Source organism: Dermacentor variabilis, chromosome 1, assembly GCF_050947875.1.
Source record: "Dermacentor variabilis isolate Ectoservices chromosome 1, ASM5094787v1, whole genome shotgun sequence".
Classification (NCBI taxonomy): domain Eukaryota; kingdom Metazoa; phylum Arthropoda; class Arachnida; order Ixodida; family Ixodidae; genus Dermacentor; species Dermacentor variabilis.
The window spans coordinates 118,995,131-119,014,841 of NC_134568.1; the positions used below are offsets into that span (position 1 = coordinate 118,995,131).

Here is a 19,711-nt window from a genome sequence, read left to right on the forward strand (position 1 = left end):
CAAACAGCAAAATACACACAGTCACTTTCACTTGCCTGCACATAAAAAGTCTAAGGAGAGCTTAACCGCTACTCCTTCCAGTAAACATAGTACTACATACATTTTCTCTACATAGATTTACCTACATTAGAAATATCTATACATTAAGACTTAATTCGAAGTCATCACAACCACTATCAGTCCTGCCAACCTTGAAATTCTATAAATGCCAAGGTTGAAGTGAAAATACAGTAGAACGTCATTATAGTTGAACCTGCATATAGTGAACTAATAGTTATAGTGAACAGAAATGGAAGTCCCTAATACACTCCCATAGGCATCCATTTTTTTATTGATGTAGTAAAGACAGGTTGGTGAAGAATTGCATACATAGAAAAAAAAATTTATTTCTTTACTATATCTAATATTATATGAATCGTGCTACTGAAGAACACGAAAATATTACGTAGCAGAAAGAAGGTACAAAGAGCTATGGCTTTCTGATGACATAAATGATCACACTCACCAAAGCTTCAAAATATACTTTCAGTAACTGCGACAATTCGTATATGCACTGGCTGCCTTGAATTCTTATTAGGGTGGTCATGCTTTACTATCATGGTACACTTGGTGGCAGCATTTACATGTGTAACAATTTCACTTATAAACAATACTGAAGCACTACAAAGCAGTTCTATTCGCTTTATTTACTATATTGCCGTACTTCTAGTGTCAGCTAAATGAAAAAAGGAAAAGTGTCAACCTACCTAATATATCATACAGTCAAATCTCATTAATTCGAACACGTTCAATTTAAACATCCGGTTTATTTGAACTGACGCTGTGGTTCTGTCAAAGTTATGTGTATTCCAATGGACGAAAACGCCCGGTAATTCGAACATGCAAGCATTTGCGATGGTTAATTCGAACCACGGAGCAAGAAACATTTAGGAGAGGAAACTCCGCAGTTTGCGGCGACCAGAAAAGGTCACAAGCCCGCGGAGCCGCTATCGTGCTGGTGGCCTGTAAAGAAATTACCGCCGTTGGGAGCGCGCCGGTGCCCGGGCGCTGCATTTTTCTTTTTCGCCACGGCTTCTACGACGCGCCGCATGGCACCGCCACTGTATACGGCCCCGTCGGCGCATACAACAATTGTGACTTTATCTGGTTGCCCGCGCTCGCTCGCGCTGACGGGAGTTTCACCTCCTAAATGTCTTACTCCGTGATTCGAACATACCGTACTGTGACAATGCTCTCAGCGGCACGCCAAATCACGCGGCGGTGCCCCCAACCAACATTGCCCTTCTGCCGCCATAGAGGAAAAGCTTAAGAGAGACCCCTTAACGCTGCGCGCGAGAAAAAGCCATGTTGCGAAAATTTCACCCTTTCTCAAATGGCAAGGTCGGCGCTTCTGCGTTGCGCTGTAATGCCCCAGCTGCACTAGCGGCAAAGCATGTGCCACCGGAGGGATCGGTCCTGGGCCGATTTTTCGCAGCTTGCCATGGCGGCAAGCAAGCCACGAGCGGAGGAGACCAGTGACGTACGTGCGGGAAACTGGTGTCATGCGGACCCGCCCGACCACTCCATTCGTACTCTTGTCTGGTTCAGCATGGCCACTTGTTTTGTACCATCATCTGCTCACGTTAGCTCTCTCTTAAACTTGTTTTGGTTGGCTTCGTTTGGTCTCATTCGCACTTGTTTTTTACAATGACGAGTCTGAACTAACACGTCCCAATGAAAAGATTGTTGGAGACAATGCGCCATACCGGATTCTGTATGACAACACAGACCCTGAATACAAGGGCATGAAGGTGACACCCAGCACCACATTCTTATTGTCTTTTTAACGTGGCGATGCCGCAATAGAAGGGAGAGCACCAACATGATTATGATCAGTGGAAATGATTTCGTCATCTTCATAAGACATGATGCGTTAAGAACGCAGGACGAAGAACGTAACCGCAGTGCTGATCTGTCAGCAGACGAAGGAAAAAGCATGTGAGCATGCAGAGGGGAGCAGCGGGGAAAGCCCAGTCCAGCCTCGGCAACTCCACTGCTTCGGTGGCAGTCTTAAGCCCCAATCAGACGTACACGTAACGAGTTCGCACACGGCGCGCTCACTCGACGTCTCATCGTGCTCAACGGAGGAAAAGGGTGCAAACCCAAACGATGCACGAGTAGCGTTACAACATGTACGTCTGGTGGGGGCTTTAAGGTGGCAGAGGTAATTAGCGCCATCCATCAAGCTGATAGGAGAGCAAATCCGCTTCTCTCCCACCCTTCCTAGCAACTACGCTCTCCTCGCCCTCCCACTCAGCTCCCTGGTAACTGCCTCACCTTCGATGGTCTGCGCGCGTGCCCGCCTCAGCGCCGGCGCCAGATTGCTCCTTGAAGTTTTGTTTTCTGCTGTTGTCAGAAAGCGAGCATTCGGCGGCGTAGGCAGTTTCGTGGTCCTTGTTCACTGTGCGATTGTGCGCCGCAATATTTCACGACTCATACCGTTCGTGCATCATGCTATGGAGTACAAATACTTCGAGAACAAGTCTTTCTTTTAATTCGAACAAATTTTTTGGCCCCTTTGAGTTCGAATTATCGAGATTCAACTGTAATATAATAAGTTGAAAGATATTGCATATTTCCAACTCTCTGAGACACCCTTTACCGCCCACCATTTCAGCCCGGAATGACCACATGTTCAAAGTTGGCGTACCTGCAGCTGCACCAACTCATATGCCAATTCCTTTATCTTGATATATGGCACTGACTGAAACCACCCGCCTGTGTTTCTGTTGCTCAGATCAGTGATGTCACCTCCTTCAAGACTGTCATCGATAACGAATATTGCGACTGCACTGTCGTAATTGCTTGTTTTGTTTTTATTTTTCTACTCCTGTCTGTAAAGCTCTGGCTTTGAAGTTAAATAAATAAACAAAATAAATAAACTACAGCAGCCCCTCTTTCCTTTGGTCTGCATCTTGTGCAGTAACAACAGGTTCGTGCAGCCTTTGGTACCAGAAACTGCCTCTGTGAAGCTGCTGAGTGTTTATTTACAAGCGTCAGCGTTGTATTCTGCCAGTGAACTGTTCAACATGTCAAAGAGGAAGGTTTCGTCTCTTCTCAACAACCAAAGCAGCCTTACGAAGCCCACGCTCAGACAATGAAATGTATGGGCAAAACCATAGATGTGAAATCTGTGTTTCAACAAAGAATGTACATTTGCTTGAACAGATATTTGAACAGAATTAACCAACTATGCTTATAACATTCTTATCCTAGTTACAGAAAGTCAAAATGGTGAGCTACGGCTATACCAAAGGTAATCATACAGTTCTTTCTTTTTTTTTGTAATTTTTTCCTGTCCCAAAGAATTCACTGTCACGAAGTTCTGCTGTATACTGAAATTTTGTGAAAGATACTACAATGTGCTTTACTGTTACTCAAAATGTCTGTCTTTATTCGAAACTGTACGAACTTCGTTCCATAATCAACTTTGGGAAAGGACGCTGCTCTGGAGTTGTGGACCCCATAGCAAAGAGGTAATCACAGTGGCAGCAATAAGCCATAAAAAACAAATTACTGCGAAAAGCCAAGTGGGGTAACAGCTTATAGTGAATAGTTATCTATGGTAGGTACACCTGTGAGCAGGGTACATGTGAGGTACACCTGTGACATATACAGGCCAGGGATAGTGCAGTAAAGCCGATTTTCTCCTCTGCCTCTGAATGCAATTTGAAATTGAGGACTGCAGTCCAAAGATGGCGTTGTGAACTTTCCAGTACAGTCGAACCCGGCTATATCGAACTCGCAAAAAAATGCCTATCAGTTCGATATAGAGCATAATTCGATATAAGTCTGCTAAATAATTGGATGTCATAAAAGCACATACCATTTATAAAATCACTTTATTGATTAAACTAGCTTAGTTTCGCACGAAATAGTCCTGCATTTCCTTCTGCTTTGGCAATTTCGCTGCCTGCGACGCACGCACTTTTCCACATTAAGGAGTCTGAGCAGCTGAGGCCGCAACTTTCCGCATTCGCGCAGAAGCACCGGACTAGTGCGAGCGCACCAATCACTTCGGAGGATGTGGGCCAAGGACCGTCGTTGCTTTCCTCATTGTGCCCACTTTCACTTGTGCTCGGTACGATGTTGGCAATGTAGTCTTCGTTTTCGGGCTCTCCCGTAGTCGCGACACCATCATTTGCACTCACAAACTCGTCCACCGTTGATTCGTCAACAGCTTCCGGAAATTCTGAGAGCTTGCTCCGAACTTCGGAAACATCAGCAACGGCTTCTTCGCATTCATCAGGATTTAGTCATCACCGAGCATGCAAAAGTCGGCACGGCTGAAGCAATTTCAGATTAACCACTCGTACACGGCCGTGCGTACGGGTCGGGCGCCACGGGCACCGGGTCGCGAGTTTGGACGCTTTAGCCCTAATCTCCCCCTTATTCTTCAAGATCGAGCCGAGAGTGCTCCTCGGAATCTTGTGCTCTGCGGGGACATCCGACTTCTCACCGCATTTGACACGATTTATGATTGCGAGCTTCACGACGAAAGGCAAATTCTTCCGCTTCATCACGGCAACACTGGGAGAAGGCCTACAAGGCGCACACAAAAACAGCGAGACAAGTCGTTGTTGTTGTTGTTGTTGTCTTGAGTGGCCGTGGCACGTACCCACAGTGGGGGATTGGCCAAGAATCGGGCGGTTTAATTAGGTGCCTAAAAATAATAATGATAACAAGGGAGTTAACAATTTGGGCGTGTGAGTCGAACTTTCGCCATCTTGCATGACGAGGGCACAAGAGCATCTGATTGGCTGTCTGAGCAAGCGCTGTGGGCGGGTCAGGATCATTTTTTGCAAGGGGGGTGCCGACGGCTCGTCCGAGGCAGCGCGGTCGGGCGCGGTCACGGTAGGGAGAGCGGTTGGATGAAGCCGCGCAGCCGCGTTTTCTCCGCCACCGCGAGGGAAAGCCAACTTCCGGGGGCACTTTCCGCCGCTTGACGTTCGATATATCGGGTGTCGCTGCTATTTTTGTTCGATGTAAGCATAATTTTTGCAATATATACTCATTGTAACTATATCGTGTCCAGAAATTGTTCGATATATAGAATAATTCGATGTAAACGGGTTCGATATAGTCGGGTTCGACTGTATACTCGTCAATTTCAGTTAATGCATGTTACTTATGAAGAAATTCATTTTTTTTGTCGACCCTATGGTCTGCATACTTTTGCTCACAGGTGTACATAGCGGTAGCTACTTATGTTAAAGTACCCACCATGGTGGCTTAGGGGCTATGGTGTTGCACTGCTAAGCAAGAGGTCGCGGTATCAAATCCAGGTCATGGTGGCCTCATTTCAATGGGGGAGAAATGCGAAAACACTCGTACGCCATGCATTGGGTGCACATTAAAGATCTCCAGATGGCCAAAAATCCCACTACAGTGTGGCTCATAATCATAATGTGGTTTTGGCACATAAAACCTGAAAATTTATTATTTTCTTTTTACCTATGTGAAAGTAGGTAATGCTATTCTGCTGAACTGCTAACAGGAGGTGTTCCCAAGCATTCCCATCGCCAAGTTGCTTGAAATAGCACGAAAACAATGGTGCCAGAGGGGCACTGCAGAGGGGCACTGTAGCCCCCTCATGCTATATTGGAAGTACATGTATAACTCCTCTGTGCACATATAAACAAGCACAGCCCTGCTTATTATGATGCCCGAGCAGCAAACCATGAATTTGTGCTGGCAGCATCCTCTAAACAATTGAACAAAATTAAACACTAAAACTGAACAGCAAAGTGATACCTGCACATTATGCATGTGGGAAATTGTGTCCCACCTTTAGTGAGCCGTGTTCCCACTTTGTACTTGCAAAAGAACAGACTGATTGATCAGGGTTAATGTCCCAAAGCAACACAGGGGGCTATGAGAGACACCAAAGTGGAAGGCTTCAGATCAATTTTGACCACCTGGGGTTCTTAAACGTGTGCCCAAAGCGCAGTACAAATGAGGTTTTTTTTTTTTTTTCCTGTTCTGTGCCCGTTGAAATGTGGCAGTAGCAGCCAGGAATCAAACCCATGACCTTGTGCTCATCAGCAAGAAAACGGAAGTTAGAGTTGGCCATTTCTATCATGCAACAAGTTTTATATAAACATTTGACAACAGACTGACAGAGTGGGAGCAATAAACCCGGATAAAGGCTCTGGCTTTCGGCTCAAGGTCACTTGAAAACCACCGACAACGGGAGCTAAAAGCATTTCATGCTTAAAAAACGTAATAGAGAATGGGTGCCACTGCAAAGTGCTTGTCAAAACAACTACACCACATTGTTTTGGTCATGGTAGGCCCTTTCCATATTCAGTACAAAACATTAAGAGGGGACACGGCTTTCGCATCACAAAAAAAAAAATACCTTTTTAAAATCACATTTTCAGTTTCTTCAACATTGTCTCAATCTAATTTCAAAATATCTTCACTGTAAACCACATAGAAATGCTATAAAAGAGTTACTGTATAATCTAAGTTAATGAAACATTTCCCAAAAATAACTTTTACAAAATTTTTTTCAAGGCAAAATATCTCTGGAACAGCGAAGCTGAGTGCCGTCATCTTGATTTTGTGAGAAAGCACATTTCTCTGTCTTAAAATCTGCTGCTTCAGCTACCTCCTCCACACAGAAAGAAGCGCACAAAAAGCAAATAACTGAAGGTCGTTCCGAAGTGATTGATTGGCTACGCCTACCACACGACTTCAGCATGCTTTGCCATGGGTCCAGTGCTCGATCCGTAGGGGCTTTGTCTGCACTTTGCACCTCGCGACCTCTCAACATCTCAACAACTGTAATCTCAACGAGTGTCACAACATGTGCTACACGGACCTGGCAGAAGCACAGACGATCATTCTGTCTGTGAATGTCTTAAACCCGTGGCTAAACTTACTGAACATCAGTGACGTAGAATTTGCAACCAAGCTTCACACACAAAATCCTCGGACCCACAGCTAAGCCTTTCAAGCATCAGTGCTTTGGAAGCACATAGAGCACGCAATGCTTGGAGATGTGGCTAAGCATTTCACGCATCAGCGTCTCTGACTCTGTGATCAAGCACAACGCACGCCAACTCCTTGGACCCACGGCTAAGCATTTTGTGCATTGGTGCCTCCGACTGCACAACTAATCACACTGCGTGCTAACTCCTTTGGCCTACGGCTACGCATTTCCCTCATCAGCACCTCAGACTCGTGACCAAGCACACTGCATGCTGCCTCTTTTATCATACTGTCCCAATATCTCGAAACATTATCTATCATACCACCCCTTAATAAAGAGAACCTCATCATGAGCTCTATTCACTAGGCCCCCTTTAGCTGGTGCAGATACCAGGCGCAGACACCAGGCTGCAGAAGTGAGGTACCACACAAAAGTACACAGAGAGAGAGAGAGAGAGAGAGAGAGAGAGAGAGAGAGAGAGAGAGAGAGAGAGAGAGAGAGAGAGAGAGAGAGGAAAGGGGAAAGGCAGGGAGGTTAACCAGATGGGAAGATCCGGTTTGCTACCCTATGCTGGGAAGAGAGGGGAGAGGGAGGTAAAGTGATGGCAAAGTAGAGATAAAAGAAAGAAAGGAGCATAGACATACAATCACAGTCTATCACTGTCACCGCACAGCACTGTACCACTTGCAGCGCTATAAGCATCTGTTCAGGCTACAGCTGCTTGTCCAATTCTGTTGCCCTTAAAAACTGCAACAATGCCTTCGTCGCCATCAGCTGCGATGGCTTGTGATGTCGGCATGCTAAAATAACTTCCTCTGTTAGAGGTCTTTGGTCAAAGCGTGCTATCGCGATTGCGAGCGATAGTCTCTGTAAATTGTAATGAGGACAGTCACAGAGAAGATGTTGAAGAGTCTCCTCGCTACCACAGTCATCACACGAGGCGTCGTCGGCCCATCCGATCTGGAATGCAAAGGACTTAGTGAAAGCCACCCCTAGCCATATTCGACAAAGCAGGGTAGCTTCGCGACGGCAGCGTCCAGCTGGAATGCAAAGGCATAGAGATGAGTCTAGCTTGTGCAGCCGGTTGTTTTGAAAACTTCCTGCGTTCCGCAAGGAGAACATGATATCATGGGTGAGCATTCGAAGTTTGCTAGCAGCATCTGTCCTTGATAACGGTATCGGCTACTCTTCGTCGTCTTGAAAAGCCGATCAAGCAGTGTTCTTGGCGTGTTCGTTACCTATGACACCACAGTGACTTGGAAGCCACTGAAATGTCCCATGGTGTCCTTTCTCAGTCAAGGTATGGATTAGTTCTCTAATCTCAAATACCAGTTGTTTGTGTGGTCCATGCAGCAGGGCTGATAGCAAAGACTGCAGTGCTGCCTTCGAGTCACTGAATATTGTCCATCTTCGAGGTTGTTCTTGGCTGACAAGATGAAGTGCAGAGCAAAGAGCTGCAAGTTCTGCAGCCATTGGTGTCGTTGGGTGACACGTCTTGAAACTGATGGTGGTGGCTTTCACTGGGAAAACCACGGCTCCAGAGGAACACTGGAGAGTTACCGATCCATCAGTATAATTATGTACGTGGTCGGCGTACCTCTCGTGCAAAAGGAGCAGAGTTAGTTGTTTAAGAGCAGGTGATGACAAAAGTACAAGCTGGAAAAGCACCTGGCAGCTGCATCGCTGCCTATCAGTGGCTCTCTGATTCCTAAGCTCCACACGCAATGTCAATAGAAGATGACTCTGAAGGCTGCCGAGAGCCTTCATTCAGTGATATGGTCGTTTCTACCAAAAGAAAAAAATGCATCGCTGATTGCACTGGAGACTACTACAGTAAACTCTCAGTTGTACGAACGTCGGTTTATAGAATATTTCAGAATAACGAACTTTTTAAAAATCCCCGGCAGTTTTCTTATAGATTCTATACAAAAATGTTTCACTTAAACGAATTTGGGAACAGTCAATGTTTCAGTTTAACGAACTCGCTCACAGGACACAGGCTTATTTTTACGACCCACGTGGTGTGTTTTTCATCGGCTCCGTTCAGCCTTCCAGTTTTAGGTAACAATGGCAATTTGCGTGCCCACTTTCGAGATAAGTGCGACGAAACGGAAGCGGTTGTCTCTCTTGGACAAGCTGGAAATCCTTCAGCGCCTGGACAACGGTCAAAGACAAGTGGACGTTGCAAAGGACTATGCAATTGTGCCGTCGACGTTGTCAACAATTGAGAAACAAAAATCGAAGCTTGAAGGAGAAACTTCGATGAATTCCGCCAGGAAACAACTCTGCACGGGGTACTTCAAAGAAGTGGATGGTGCCGTTGCGGTATGGCTTCGCGACGTACGATCTCAAAACATTCCAGTGTCCGGCCCGATGATACAGGGCAAAGCGAAGGAATTTGCTCTTCTTCTGGACGTTCGCGGCTTCGAAGCAAGCAGTGGATGGCTTACACGATTTCGGGATAGGCATGTGATCGTGTGGCAAACGATTTGCGGTGAAAGCAAGGATGCCGACCAAGAGGCAGCGAGAACCTGGAGGGATGAGGTTGTAGCTGAGGTTGTAGGGTACATTGGAAAGTTGAGAGACTTTGTGTCTCAACAGCAAACTGTGCCAGAAGTGTACAAAAACATTGACTTTTTCGACAGTTTTGTTACTTCCTGTGCTTTAAAAGTACAAGAATACAGATTTTTGTGCTAAGTGAGAAAGGCAGCATTATAACTGTTATGAACCTTGTACTGCTTGATATGTACAAATTTCATTTCACACATTTCTAACACTATGGATCCCATGTCTTTTGATCCATGAATTGCACTTCAAACTTTTGACTTTGTATGCCATGTCTTATGTTGGTCTAGTGAACATTCAGGTTAGTGAACTTTCAGTTAAGTAAACTATGTCCTTCGGTCCCTTGAAGTTCACTCAAGTGAGAGTTCACTGTATGAATGAGGCAGTCTGCAGGAACAACACTCAAGCTATGTTCGTGTCCACATGGAGTTCTGCGGCTCACTTGATTTGAAACCCAGGCACCATGCTCTATGTAGAGCAGCAGTAAAGAATGCCACATTAACAAAAAAAAAGAGGAAAGAAAAGAAAGGAAGAAATAAAAATAAAGGTGGGGAACGAAGACACACCAGAGCAGAAGCCACATGTTCAAGAATCTCTGCATCACGAGACACACCAAAAACTACATTTGATGCCTTTTAGTGAACTGAAAAGAAGGCGCAACTTTGGGAGCCATTTTCTCAAAACTGTCTTTTTGCCTTCGTGCTCTGTTTTCGAAGCCATTTCTTTTTTATGGCCTATTTTGCCACTGCCTTTTTTTTGTCACATTCCTTGGTTTCTCGCTGTCTTAGCTTGCGTTTTTCTAAATTTATGATGTGGCTATTCATTCACGTCAAAAGTGTGCCTAAGGCGAGGATAATGAAAAAAATTACAACCCAAACATTTCGTGTTGCAAAAAAAGAAAGAAAAAAGGAAAAACAAAACAATGTCGCGCCCTTCAGCACACATTTAGCTATGCAGTCAATATTCAAGGAGTCTTCCATTGCATTTTTTTAAGCTCCCCCAGGCCTTCCAGGAAGTGCAAAGGTGAAAAATTCTGCTGAATAAAATGTTCTCACGATATCCCTCAAAAACTTTTATGGAATCCTCAGGGATGTTATAGGGGTGCGAAATGCATCCGCTATAGACAGATGCGCGCAGCGAGAAGAGAACGAACTTTGAGTGCAACCGGCGAGCAGCCGAGCGGAGGTGAAACTGAGCCTTTATTGTATGTGCCTTCCACGCCGAGGAGGCCGGCGCTGCAAACATAAACATCCGCTCGTTGTGCAGACGTTCACGGCGGCGGCTGTGTGGAAGCGGGTACCAGTTGGGGGTGGTGCGAGAATTCAATGCACGATAGTCTCCACAAGGGCGCCACGCATGGGCATCATGTGCAGGGAAGATGACCAGCTGCTTGACGATGGGCGGATTATGCCTAACTGCAGCATGTGGTCAAATCCTCTGTGAGCTGTGGCGAGACGGTCTCCAGCAAGACGTCGTGGCTTGCAGGACGCTGGAGTTCCGTGGTGATGATGAGGTGCGTCACAATGTGTCGCACCGGAAGTTGCAGGTTGCTAGGTTTGGTAAATTCAGGAAATTCAGGTTTGGTAAATTCAGGACAGAGGCAAATTCTGATGATGGCATATGCGGAGCTGCTTGCGTAGAGGCGAACAGCGGTGCAAGGATACCTTGCACGGAGAGGCTGGTCGTACAGTCCACAAGTTGACGAGAGCGGAGATTCACGTTCAAACCAAAATAAGAAAGTCCGCACCTAGTATGGCGAAGCGCACATCGGTGAGGATGAAAATCCACCGAAATATGCGATGCAGGCCCAGGTAAATGGTGAGGGAGCGTTGGCCATATGTCGCGATTGTGGATGTATTCACAGCTTGCAAAGGCGCAGTCCTCGGACAACGGTGTCGGTCGAGGCGGGAGGCAAGAATGACGCTCACCTCTGCACCAGTGTCCACATAAAGCGATGGCCTGCGATCCTGTCTGTGATGTAGAATAGGCGGCTTCGCGTAGCGGTCAAGTCACGCACCGTCATTAGTGACTCGCTTCCATGTTTCTTTGCCAGCAACAAGGCTGTCGACATTTGGAAGCGCTGGCGCCGAACCTGGTGTGGTACCAACAGAAGCCGTTGGAAGTGCGTCTTGGGCGGGAACGCGAACGTGAGCCACCCCTAGCCAGTGGAGAGCGACGAGGTGTGTACATCTGCACTGCTAGCATTGTGTCTATCAGCCGGTCAATTTTCTCCTCGAGGCGAGATGGCCGGGCCTCGAGGTCTGATGTGACAGTGGTCGAGGATACTGCGGAGCTTGCGCCGGAGTAGTCATTGACGCAGTCCGCAAGCTCTGCCCGTTTGTCAAGAGGCACATCATCCGCAGTTGCCAAAACCACGACAAGTGTCTGAGGCAAGTGTTGCAGAAATAGCTCACGCAATAGTGGACTCTCGGCGTCTTGGGTATAGTCATCGAGTAGCTGTCGCATCCGATGTAATAGCTGCGACGGTCGGTGATCGCCAAGTTCTTCTGCGTTAAGCAGTTGCTGCAAGCGGCTTCTCTCGGACACGGTTTTGCATGTGAGCACTATGGCCTTGAAATGGTTGTAGGGTGCGACCGGATGCGGGGCTCTCATGACGGGACTCTCACGATGCACAACTCATCAGCTACCTCGGAGGAAAGTGCTGAGACGATGTGCAGGTACATCACACGTTGCAATGTGATGCGCTGCAGATCGAAGAGGGCTTCTACTTGCGTGAACCACACGGCGGGATTCTTCGGCCAAAACGGCGCCAGCCGCAGCTGGGCATTGGAAATGGCGTCGATGGCAGCGCTGGGGGCAGGGATGTCGGCTGTCACTGTGACTGGGGCTTAGGAGCCGGGGCATCATTGCTGGACGCTGTAGCGTTCGTTTCGTCTTCCATCGCATGTACTTGCTACGTCCGGGTCACCAGGCTATAGGGGCGCGAAATGCATCCGCTATAGACAGACGCGCGCAGAGAGAGAGAATGAACTTTGAGCGCAACTGGCGGGCAGCCGAGCGGTGGTGAAACTGAGCCTTTATTGTACATGCCTTCCACAACGAGGAGGCCTGCGCTGCAAACAAACATCCGCTCGTTGTGCAGACGTTCATGACGGCGGCGCAGGAATCGGATCCTCTACAGATATATTCTGCATATCTGAGTCAATTTTCATGAACATCCATTAAGGAATAAGAAAACAAGTTCTCAAATTCATGTCCCCCCTTCAAAAAGGCATTGAAGTACCTACCTCAATAAGCCAGGTACGAAGGCAGTCATGGTGCACAACAGAGACATCCCCCTTGCAGTTGCACGGGCGAATCAGGGGTCCTGCATCAGTCCTTTCCGCATCATAGCAGATGAAGCATTCTGGTACTTTTTCCAGAGAGCTGAGGCTGTCTGCAAGACAACAAAGCACCACCTTTTTTAACATGTGCTTGATTTTCACTGCCTTCTGAGCAAGTGAAGGTCATTGATAAGCAGTTAAACATTTGGATTACTTTGTGAGATAGAGAAGGGAGAGAAGTCGTTGATTAAAGTTTTCTTCTGATTTGCTTTCACAAAGGTCAATGCCACGAACTGCCTATGGTGTTTCTTCCCCCAGGGTCCTCACGCGTCTCACTTACTGGCAGCCGCATCATAACCAATATTTCATCTTGCATGGCTGCACTTCAAGTGTTATGTGCATGTATTGTGTTCTGTGGGAGGGTCAATGGGAGTTGGAAAACATCGCATTATATCTGGTCTTGCCCAATAAGCAGTCGCATTTTAAGTGGTCTGAGCTGCTGCATAAGCCTTCAGCTCATAAAAAATCAAAAATAACATACTACTACAAACAATGGTTAACACCGCATGGGCTGCTTTGGCTAGTTTCACAGGCATATTGTAATGATCAAGTTCTTGAGATAAAGCAGTTTCCTGAATTACTTCACTTCAGAGAAACCAAAACTTTCATCACCACGATGGCTGAAATCACTAAGCATTACTATCAAGCAAGCTGAGCCTCTCCACTCACCTCCACTCTTGGCCAGCTCTTTAGGTACCGAGAACAAGGCCTCTGACTCAGTGCCTGTTGGGACCACCTTCTCAGGCTCTCGACGCACGAGGAGTTTCTTCGGGTTCAGGATCCACAGCTGCTGTGGTCTGAATCAATATAAATAGTACTGGATTCAGCAAGGCACCAGACCAGAGAATTTCATGTGCTTGCTAGTATGAAGCAGTCATGAAGTACAGTACAGTAAAGGCTGGCTAATTCAAATTTTGCAGTGCCAGGCAGACTATACAAGTTATCAAACTGTCAAATTATAGTGCTGACAAGGAAAACAAGACAAGTGTTAATTATATAAGCACACCTCTATTTCATAAAAAAAGCTGAGAAACATAACCATAGACTCTTTTCATACCTGTAAATCTCACTTTCCCTCAAGACAGTTAGCAAAGATAATAGCAGTGTAGTCATTTCTGAAATCAGCGAATACAAGCGCTCTTTGCTTGTCTTGCGACACGGAAAATGTAGACATGGATCTTGCGATGAAACCATGCACAAGAGACAAGCCCCAGCACGTGCAGCTACTACTTCATCTTCATTTGAGCCACAACCTGTGCCACCATTAGTTACGCAAATTTGCAACACAAAGAAAGTGCACTTGCAAATTAGGAAGATGGTCTATTGTTTTTAAAGGGACACTGAAGGTTACCAGAAAGTCAAGTTAAAGTGATAAAGCAATGCTCTAGAACGTCTAAGGCATCAATATAATCGCAAACAAAGCTTTAGTAACCGAGAAATTGAGGTAAATGCATGACACGATTTGAGACCCCCCAGCGACATTCCGGTACTAGCCCGATGACGAAAGCACTCCTCATCATAATTTATGTCACTAGTACTCAACTACTCGTATTAAAAAGATAATTTCATCAGATTATAAGACAGAAGAAAATGCTACTTGTCTACTTCTATTTGATTCTAAGAAAAAATTACATTTTGACGTATGGGTGATCGAAAGGTTTCGTTTTCGCTCGACTCTGCGCGCTCGACTTTGCGCGCTCGGCTTTGCACCGTGCGCGCTTTGGAGTTTCAGTTGTTTCTTTATCGCGTCGTGCTGCGGTGGTCCTGCTGGCTCGCGAAACTTGCATTTGGAACAAGCAGCGAGAATGTCACGTCCATGTGATGTCCTGGGATGTGCGAACGGTCTGCGGAACTTGGCCAAGGGCAGTTGCAGCGGCGAATCCAATGTTACTTATCACTGTGTGCCAACGACTGAACCTCTCCGTTCGAAGTGGTTAAGTCCCGTACCATTGCCACAGCGCGCTGGCAAAGAGCAGAAAAATCACGTAGTGTGCTCGCTGCACTTTCCTCCAGAGGATTACGAGTTCAACGCCGACTTACTGAAGTTGCGTGAAGTGCCTTTCAAAGCAGGCCGTCGTCGTAGTAGTACGCAACGACGCCGGCAGCGCGAGCCCTCAACAGCAGGTCAAGTTCATCAGTGCTTAAATCGCTGAACTCGAGCCCAGCGTCGCGAGCTAATGTGTTGTTGTCAGGGTCATCCATTGCAACGAGCGTCGAAGTTGGCGTCATAAAATAAAGAACCAGCTTATCGTCGTGCGCTTTCCCTTCCGCTAGCCACCACAGTTATAGTGTACTAGAATGTCCTAATGACACGACCGGGAAGGAGCACGCATGCCCCTTTCCGTTGACGCCACCAGGTGTCGCCACTGCAACCTTTTCTAGCAGACCTGCTGCTCTCATAATGGCTACTTTTGAGGCGGTCCGCTTTTCTAAGCGTTTCTTACGGACATGATTCTTTCATTATGACAGACAAGGATTGTATTTAACAAAGTATTGTGTAAATGGAATGGAATGGAAAACTTTATTGACTTTTTCTAAGGTTTTAGCGGGTCGAGGCCGAAGTCTTCATTCTTGAAGCTTGGGTCCTCTTCAGCCATGGATGGGCCCCTGGTCCAGGGCTCCACCGAGCCGGGCCGCCTCGCACGCGTGCGCTATTAGAGCTCTTTGAGCCTCTAGCTCGCGGCTGGTGAGCCAGCTCTCCCATTGCTCCACACTTGGTGTTTTGTGTTTGTGGAATGCCTGGTTTCTTGTACACTCCCATGTAATGTGGTATAATGTTGGTTTAGCTCCACACCACGGACAGGTTGTGTAAAGGAAGTTTTTGAAGGCCACATCGATACTGTAGCATTGACAACTTCGTCTGCTAGCGAAATCCGGCGCTTTGATTACGCTCGTGGCATCGCCTGTGCCAGCTGGCAATTCACCGAGCTCATTTTTGCTCATCCAGGCTCAGATATACCGGCTTTCAAGCCGGTATATCTGAGCCTGTTTCGCTTCTATGCAGCTATATTTACTCCATTTAAATCGCATGCTTATCACGAATGACACGAAAGTGTGTAGCGACTTCGGCGTTGCGCTGGTAAGCATGGTCTCGTTGGCTGCATTTTCATGGTGGCAAAATGCAAAAATATCCGTGTTGTTGCCGGTTATAAAACCACACATGGTCAGAATTATTCAAGTGCCCCTCCCCCCTTTACTGCATGCTTAATTGAAATTGATTTTATTCATTATAGATTACAGGTCATAAAAAAAAATAATATACAGAAGGAGGTCCCATAGTCAATGACTGTATCGGGACCTCCTGTTATTTATAAATATGCATTTTCTAAAGCAACAATTTGAACTGCATTAAAATCATATATAAGCAAACATGGAAGAAAGTAAGTATTGGAGAATGCAAAACAAGATTACGAGTTAGTTACAAGAAATCTAACGAAGGAAATTATACAATTGCAAGGAGCAAATGCAGCAAAACCAAATGAACTACTAAACGAATTGAACAGTAACGGACATCTTAACCAAACATGCAATACAAAAAAAAAGAATTTCAAATATACATGACCATAAATGCAACGATAGAAACAACAACAAAACAACTTCTAAATACACATGACTATTAATAAAAAAGAAAGGTATCAGAACAGCAGAATACTTGAAGTAATAAGGCTGAAGAAAAAAGAGAAAAAAAAGAAAAGAAAAAGAAGTTAATGTTAAATATTTTCTGTTAGAAGAAAATTCTTCAGATGTTTTTTAAATACGGATGTTGAACGCGAAGTATTGACGCAAAGTGGTATGGAATTCCAAAATGAAAAAACAGCAAAATGAACTGATTGTTTGCCATAGCTGGTGCGTACCTGAGGTAAAATTAGATTATTGTGCAAAGCAAATCTAGTGACATTAGTGTTTATCCGGCATGTTTTAGGAATTATACATGCAGGAACTTCGTTATTCAATAACTTAAAAATAAATATACCCAGATTATACAACACAGTTTCTTTGACAGACAGAATGTTATTACGGTGTAGCAATGGGAGAGCGCTAGTATTACAGGGACTAGAGGTGACTATTCTAATTGCTTGGTTTTGCAAAGTTTGAAGTGAACTGAGGTGAGTATTATATGTATTTCCCCAACATATTAACGAGTAGTTAATGTGTTAGTGTATAAAAGCGTAATATAGCGGCACAAGTGTAGAACAGTTAGAATTGGCAGGCTCTAATCAGTAACCGAATGCCGTAAGCAACTTTCTTTTTAATATTCGAGACATGATAATGAAACTTGAGGTTAGAGTCTAGTTCTACCCCTAAGAATGAGCAATGAGTGCTATAAGGGATTAAATGGGAACCAAGAATCAGCAATGGAACTGAACAAGATGGTTTCTGGGGGGAATTAAATACAATAAACTTGGTTTTCAAGGGATTAATAACAAGATTATTATTTATACACCAGTTTGTAACCTTAGCCAAGTCATTATTTAGTTTAGTAGCTAAGGACGAAATATTTTTATCGTAGTTAATTATGGGTGTGTCGTCAGCATACAACACACATTGTGAGGATGTTAGACAGTCAGGCAGATCATTAATGTAAATTAAAAATAATAAAGGTCCCAGAATAGAACCCTGTGGTACCCCTAGGTTAGTAACCTTAGCTTCGGAAAAAACATTAGAAATTTCAACTATGTTATGTCTATCCTGCAGGTAGGTTCGTAGTAACATTAGTGCTGGCCCAGTTATGCCTAGAGCTTTCGTAAAATATAAAAACTGAACCAGCAAAATACCCTTTATCAATAGCTTCCTTTAAGCGATCCGCTAGGAAGATAAGAGCAAAGTCGGTCGAATAGCCAGGACGAAAACCATACTGAGAATTGGAAAGAATATTAAATTTAGGCAGGTAATTGGTTAATCGAGTAACAGTCAACTTTTCAATCGCTTTACTAAAGAATGGCAGTATACATATTCGGCGGTAATTTGTTAGTAGCCTCTCTTAAAAACTGGAATTACCTTTGCACGTTTCAGCTCAGATGGAAAAATGCCGGTCCTGAATATTAAATTCATAATAAAACATAAAACATCACATATGAGATGAGCAACTAGTTTTATGTTACTAGGATGAATATCATCAAGACCGGCACTGGTTACTTTCAGCTTGCGAATGACATCAAGAACCTCATGGGGAGTTGTAGGGTAAAGAAAAAATGAACGCGGCACACGATTCAGTGACAAAGGATGGCTACTGATGACTGGTTTGTCCGGAAAAAACGCATCACTGAACGCTCTTGCTATCTCAAATGGTTGATCATATGTAATGTGATCATTTGTGATGGTATCGATAGATGAGAGTTGTTCATTTCTGCGCAAAAAGGAATTTAAAACTTGCCACTTTTGTCTTGAGTTGCTGCCAGACTGACCAAGTTTGTGCTCATAGTAGCTCTTCCTCGCATTCTTTATTTTGCTGTTGAGTGCGTTGCAAAATTTTTTGTATCGTGCAGAGAGGGCAACATTAAAAAGTTGCCTTTTAGTTTTTTTATACATGTTGTCAGGTTGTGGGGAGCACACGCGCCCATCTTCCCCCCCGCGCCGTCGCGTCGAGAGCCGGCATAGACAGGGAAGAGGCGCACTATGCCCTCTCCCGATTCTCCCTCGCTCTGGCGACGCACGCGCACCCTTCCTCCCCGACTCGTGGGCAGGTAGCTGACGGGCGAGGAGGTTATTCCCCTCGCCCAGGTAAAAAGGTACAAAACAGCGCGACCGGGGGAGACCCTCTCTCTCTGAGGCCGGACCCCTAACCTGCCGGACTGGAGTACCTGCCGCAACCCGTGAGTGACCACGTTGCCTGACTATCCCGGGCAACGAGGCCAGCCTATTTATTACTATTACAAAGAGGACGTCCCTCTGCCAGTGTTCTTTATTGCCGGTAGAAATAAACGTTCTTACAGTTGACACCACTGGTTGCCTTATTCGTTCGAACCCGACGTAGCCACGATTCCCGCGCTACGGGTTGGGGAGTAACACAAAGCGACTACGTGGGGCTAGATCTGGAGCTCGCCTTCAGCCCTAGCCGCATGCAGAGTGGAACCCCCACAAGGTTTCCGCATATTGGCTAGTATGCTAGCATTTAACCAAGGGTTTTGAGGAAGGGAGAGGATTTTCTTGCATTTTTTCTTGACGGTATGTGAATTGATTAATGATAACAAAATTGCGGACAACTGAGAAAAGGCGTCTTGTGGATCATTATGTTCAAGGACAGCAGACCAGTCAGTTTTAGTCACAGATTCCAAAAAGGCATCTTTGTTCAGTACGTAGCTGAAGTATGAAATAGTGGGTGACTGCGGCTCTGAGTTGAGGAAAACAAAGATAGGGTAATGGATAATGAATAATTAGATTGAACTCACTGCCTTCTATTGATAATTAGAAGGCAGTGAGTTCTGCTGTCGTAGATTCGCAGTGATCAGGGCAGCCAAGCTGATGCTGCCACCTTGCTTTAACAACATCTAAAACATCTAAAACACTGTCTGCGTGCAACTCAAGAAGACTAAAACAAGCTGTGAAGTTTTTCTCCAAGTTGACCACAAACTGGTAAGGAGGGGAGGCAGGATATAACAAACCACCGTTGTCTTTCATATGGGTAAACTCTGGAAGCCTCAAATTTCCTGCTGCCTCTTTGGTGATCAGTAGCAAGTTCAGGCAGGCTTCGCAGCCTGTCTTTAAAACGAACAATGCCACTTTCGGAGCACCCGGATAACCACTGTGGTAGCCCGGAGCGTAGCAATGGGAGTCCGTCTTTCTTTTTGGCATCGTGCCTCCTGTGGTGCAGTACATGCACCACAGG

At 45.6% G+C, this 19,711-nt stretch overlaps 1 protein-coding gene across 4 annotated transcripts in view; it reads right to left on the reverse strand.

The window, feature by feature from the left end:
- Positions 1-19,711, reverse strand: part of LOC142583676 (uncharacterized) — an 81,867-nt gene that overhangs the window by 17,486 nt on the left and 44,670 nt on the right. For all 4 annotated transcript variants that reach the window (XM_075694167.1, XM_075694178.1, XM_075694171.1 and 1 more), the window contains 2 exons: positions 13,555-13,682; positions 12,790-12,938 (listed from right to left, as the gene is read on the reverse strand). In XM_075694167.1, the coding sequence (XP_075550282.1) occupies positions 12,790-12,938; positions 13,555-13,682 (277 nt within the window). The remainder of the gene's footprint in view (positions 1-12,789; positions 12,939-13,554; positions 13,683-19,711) is intronic.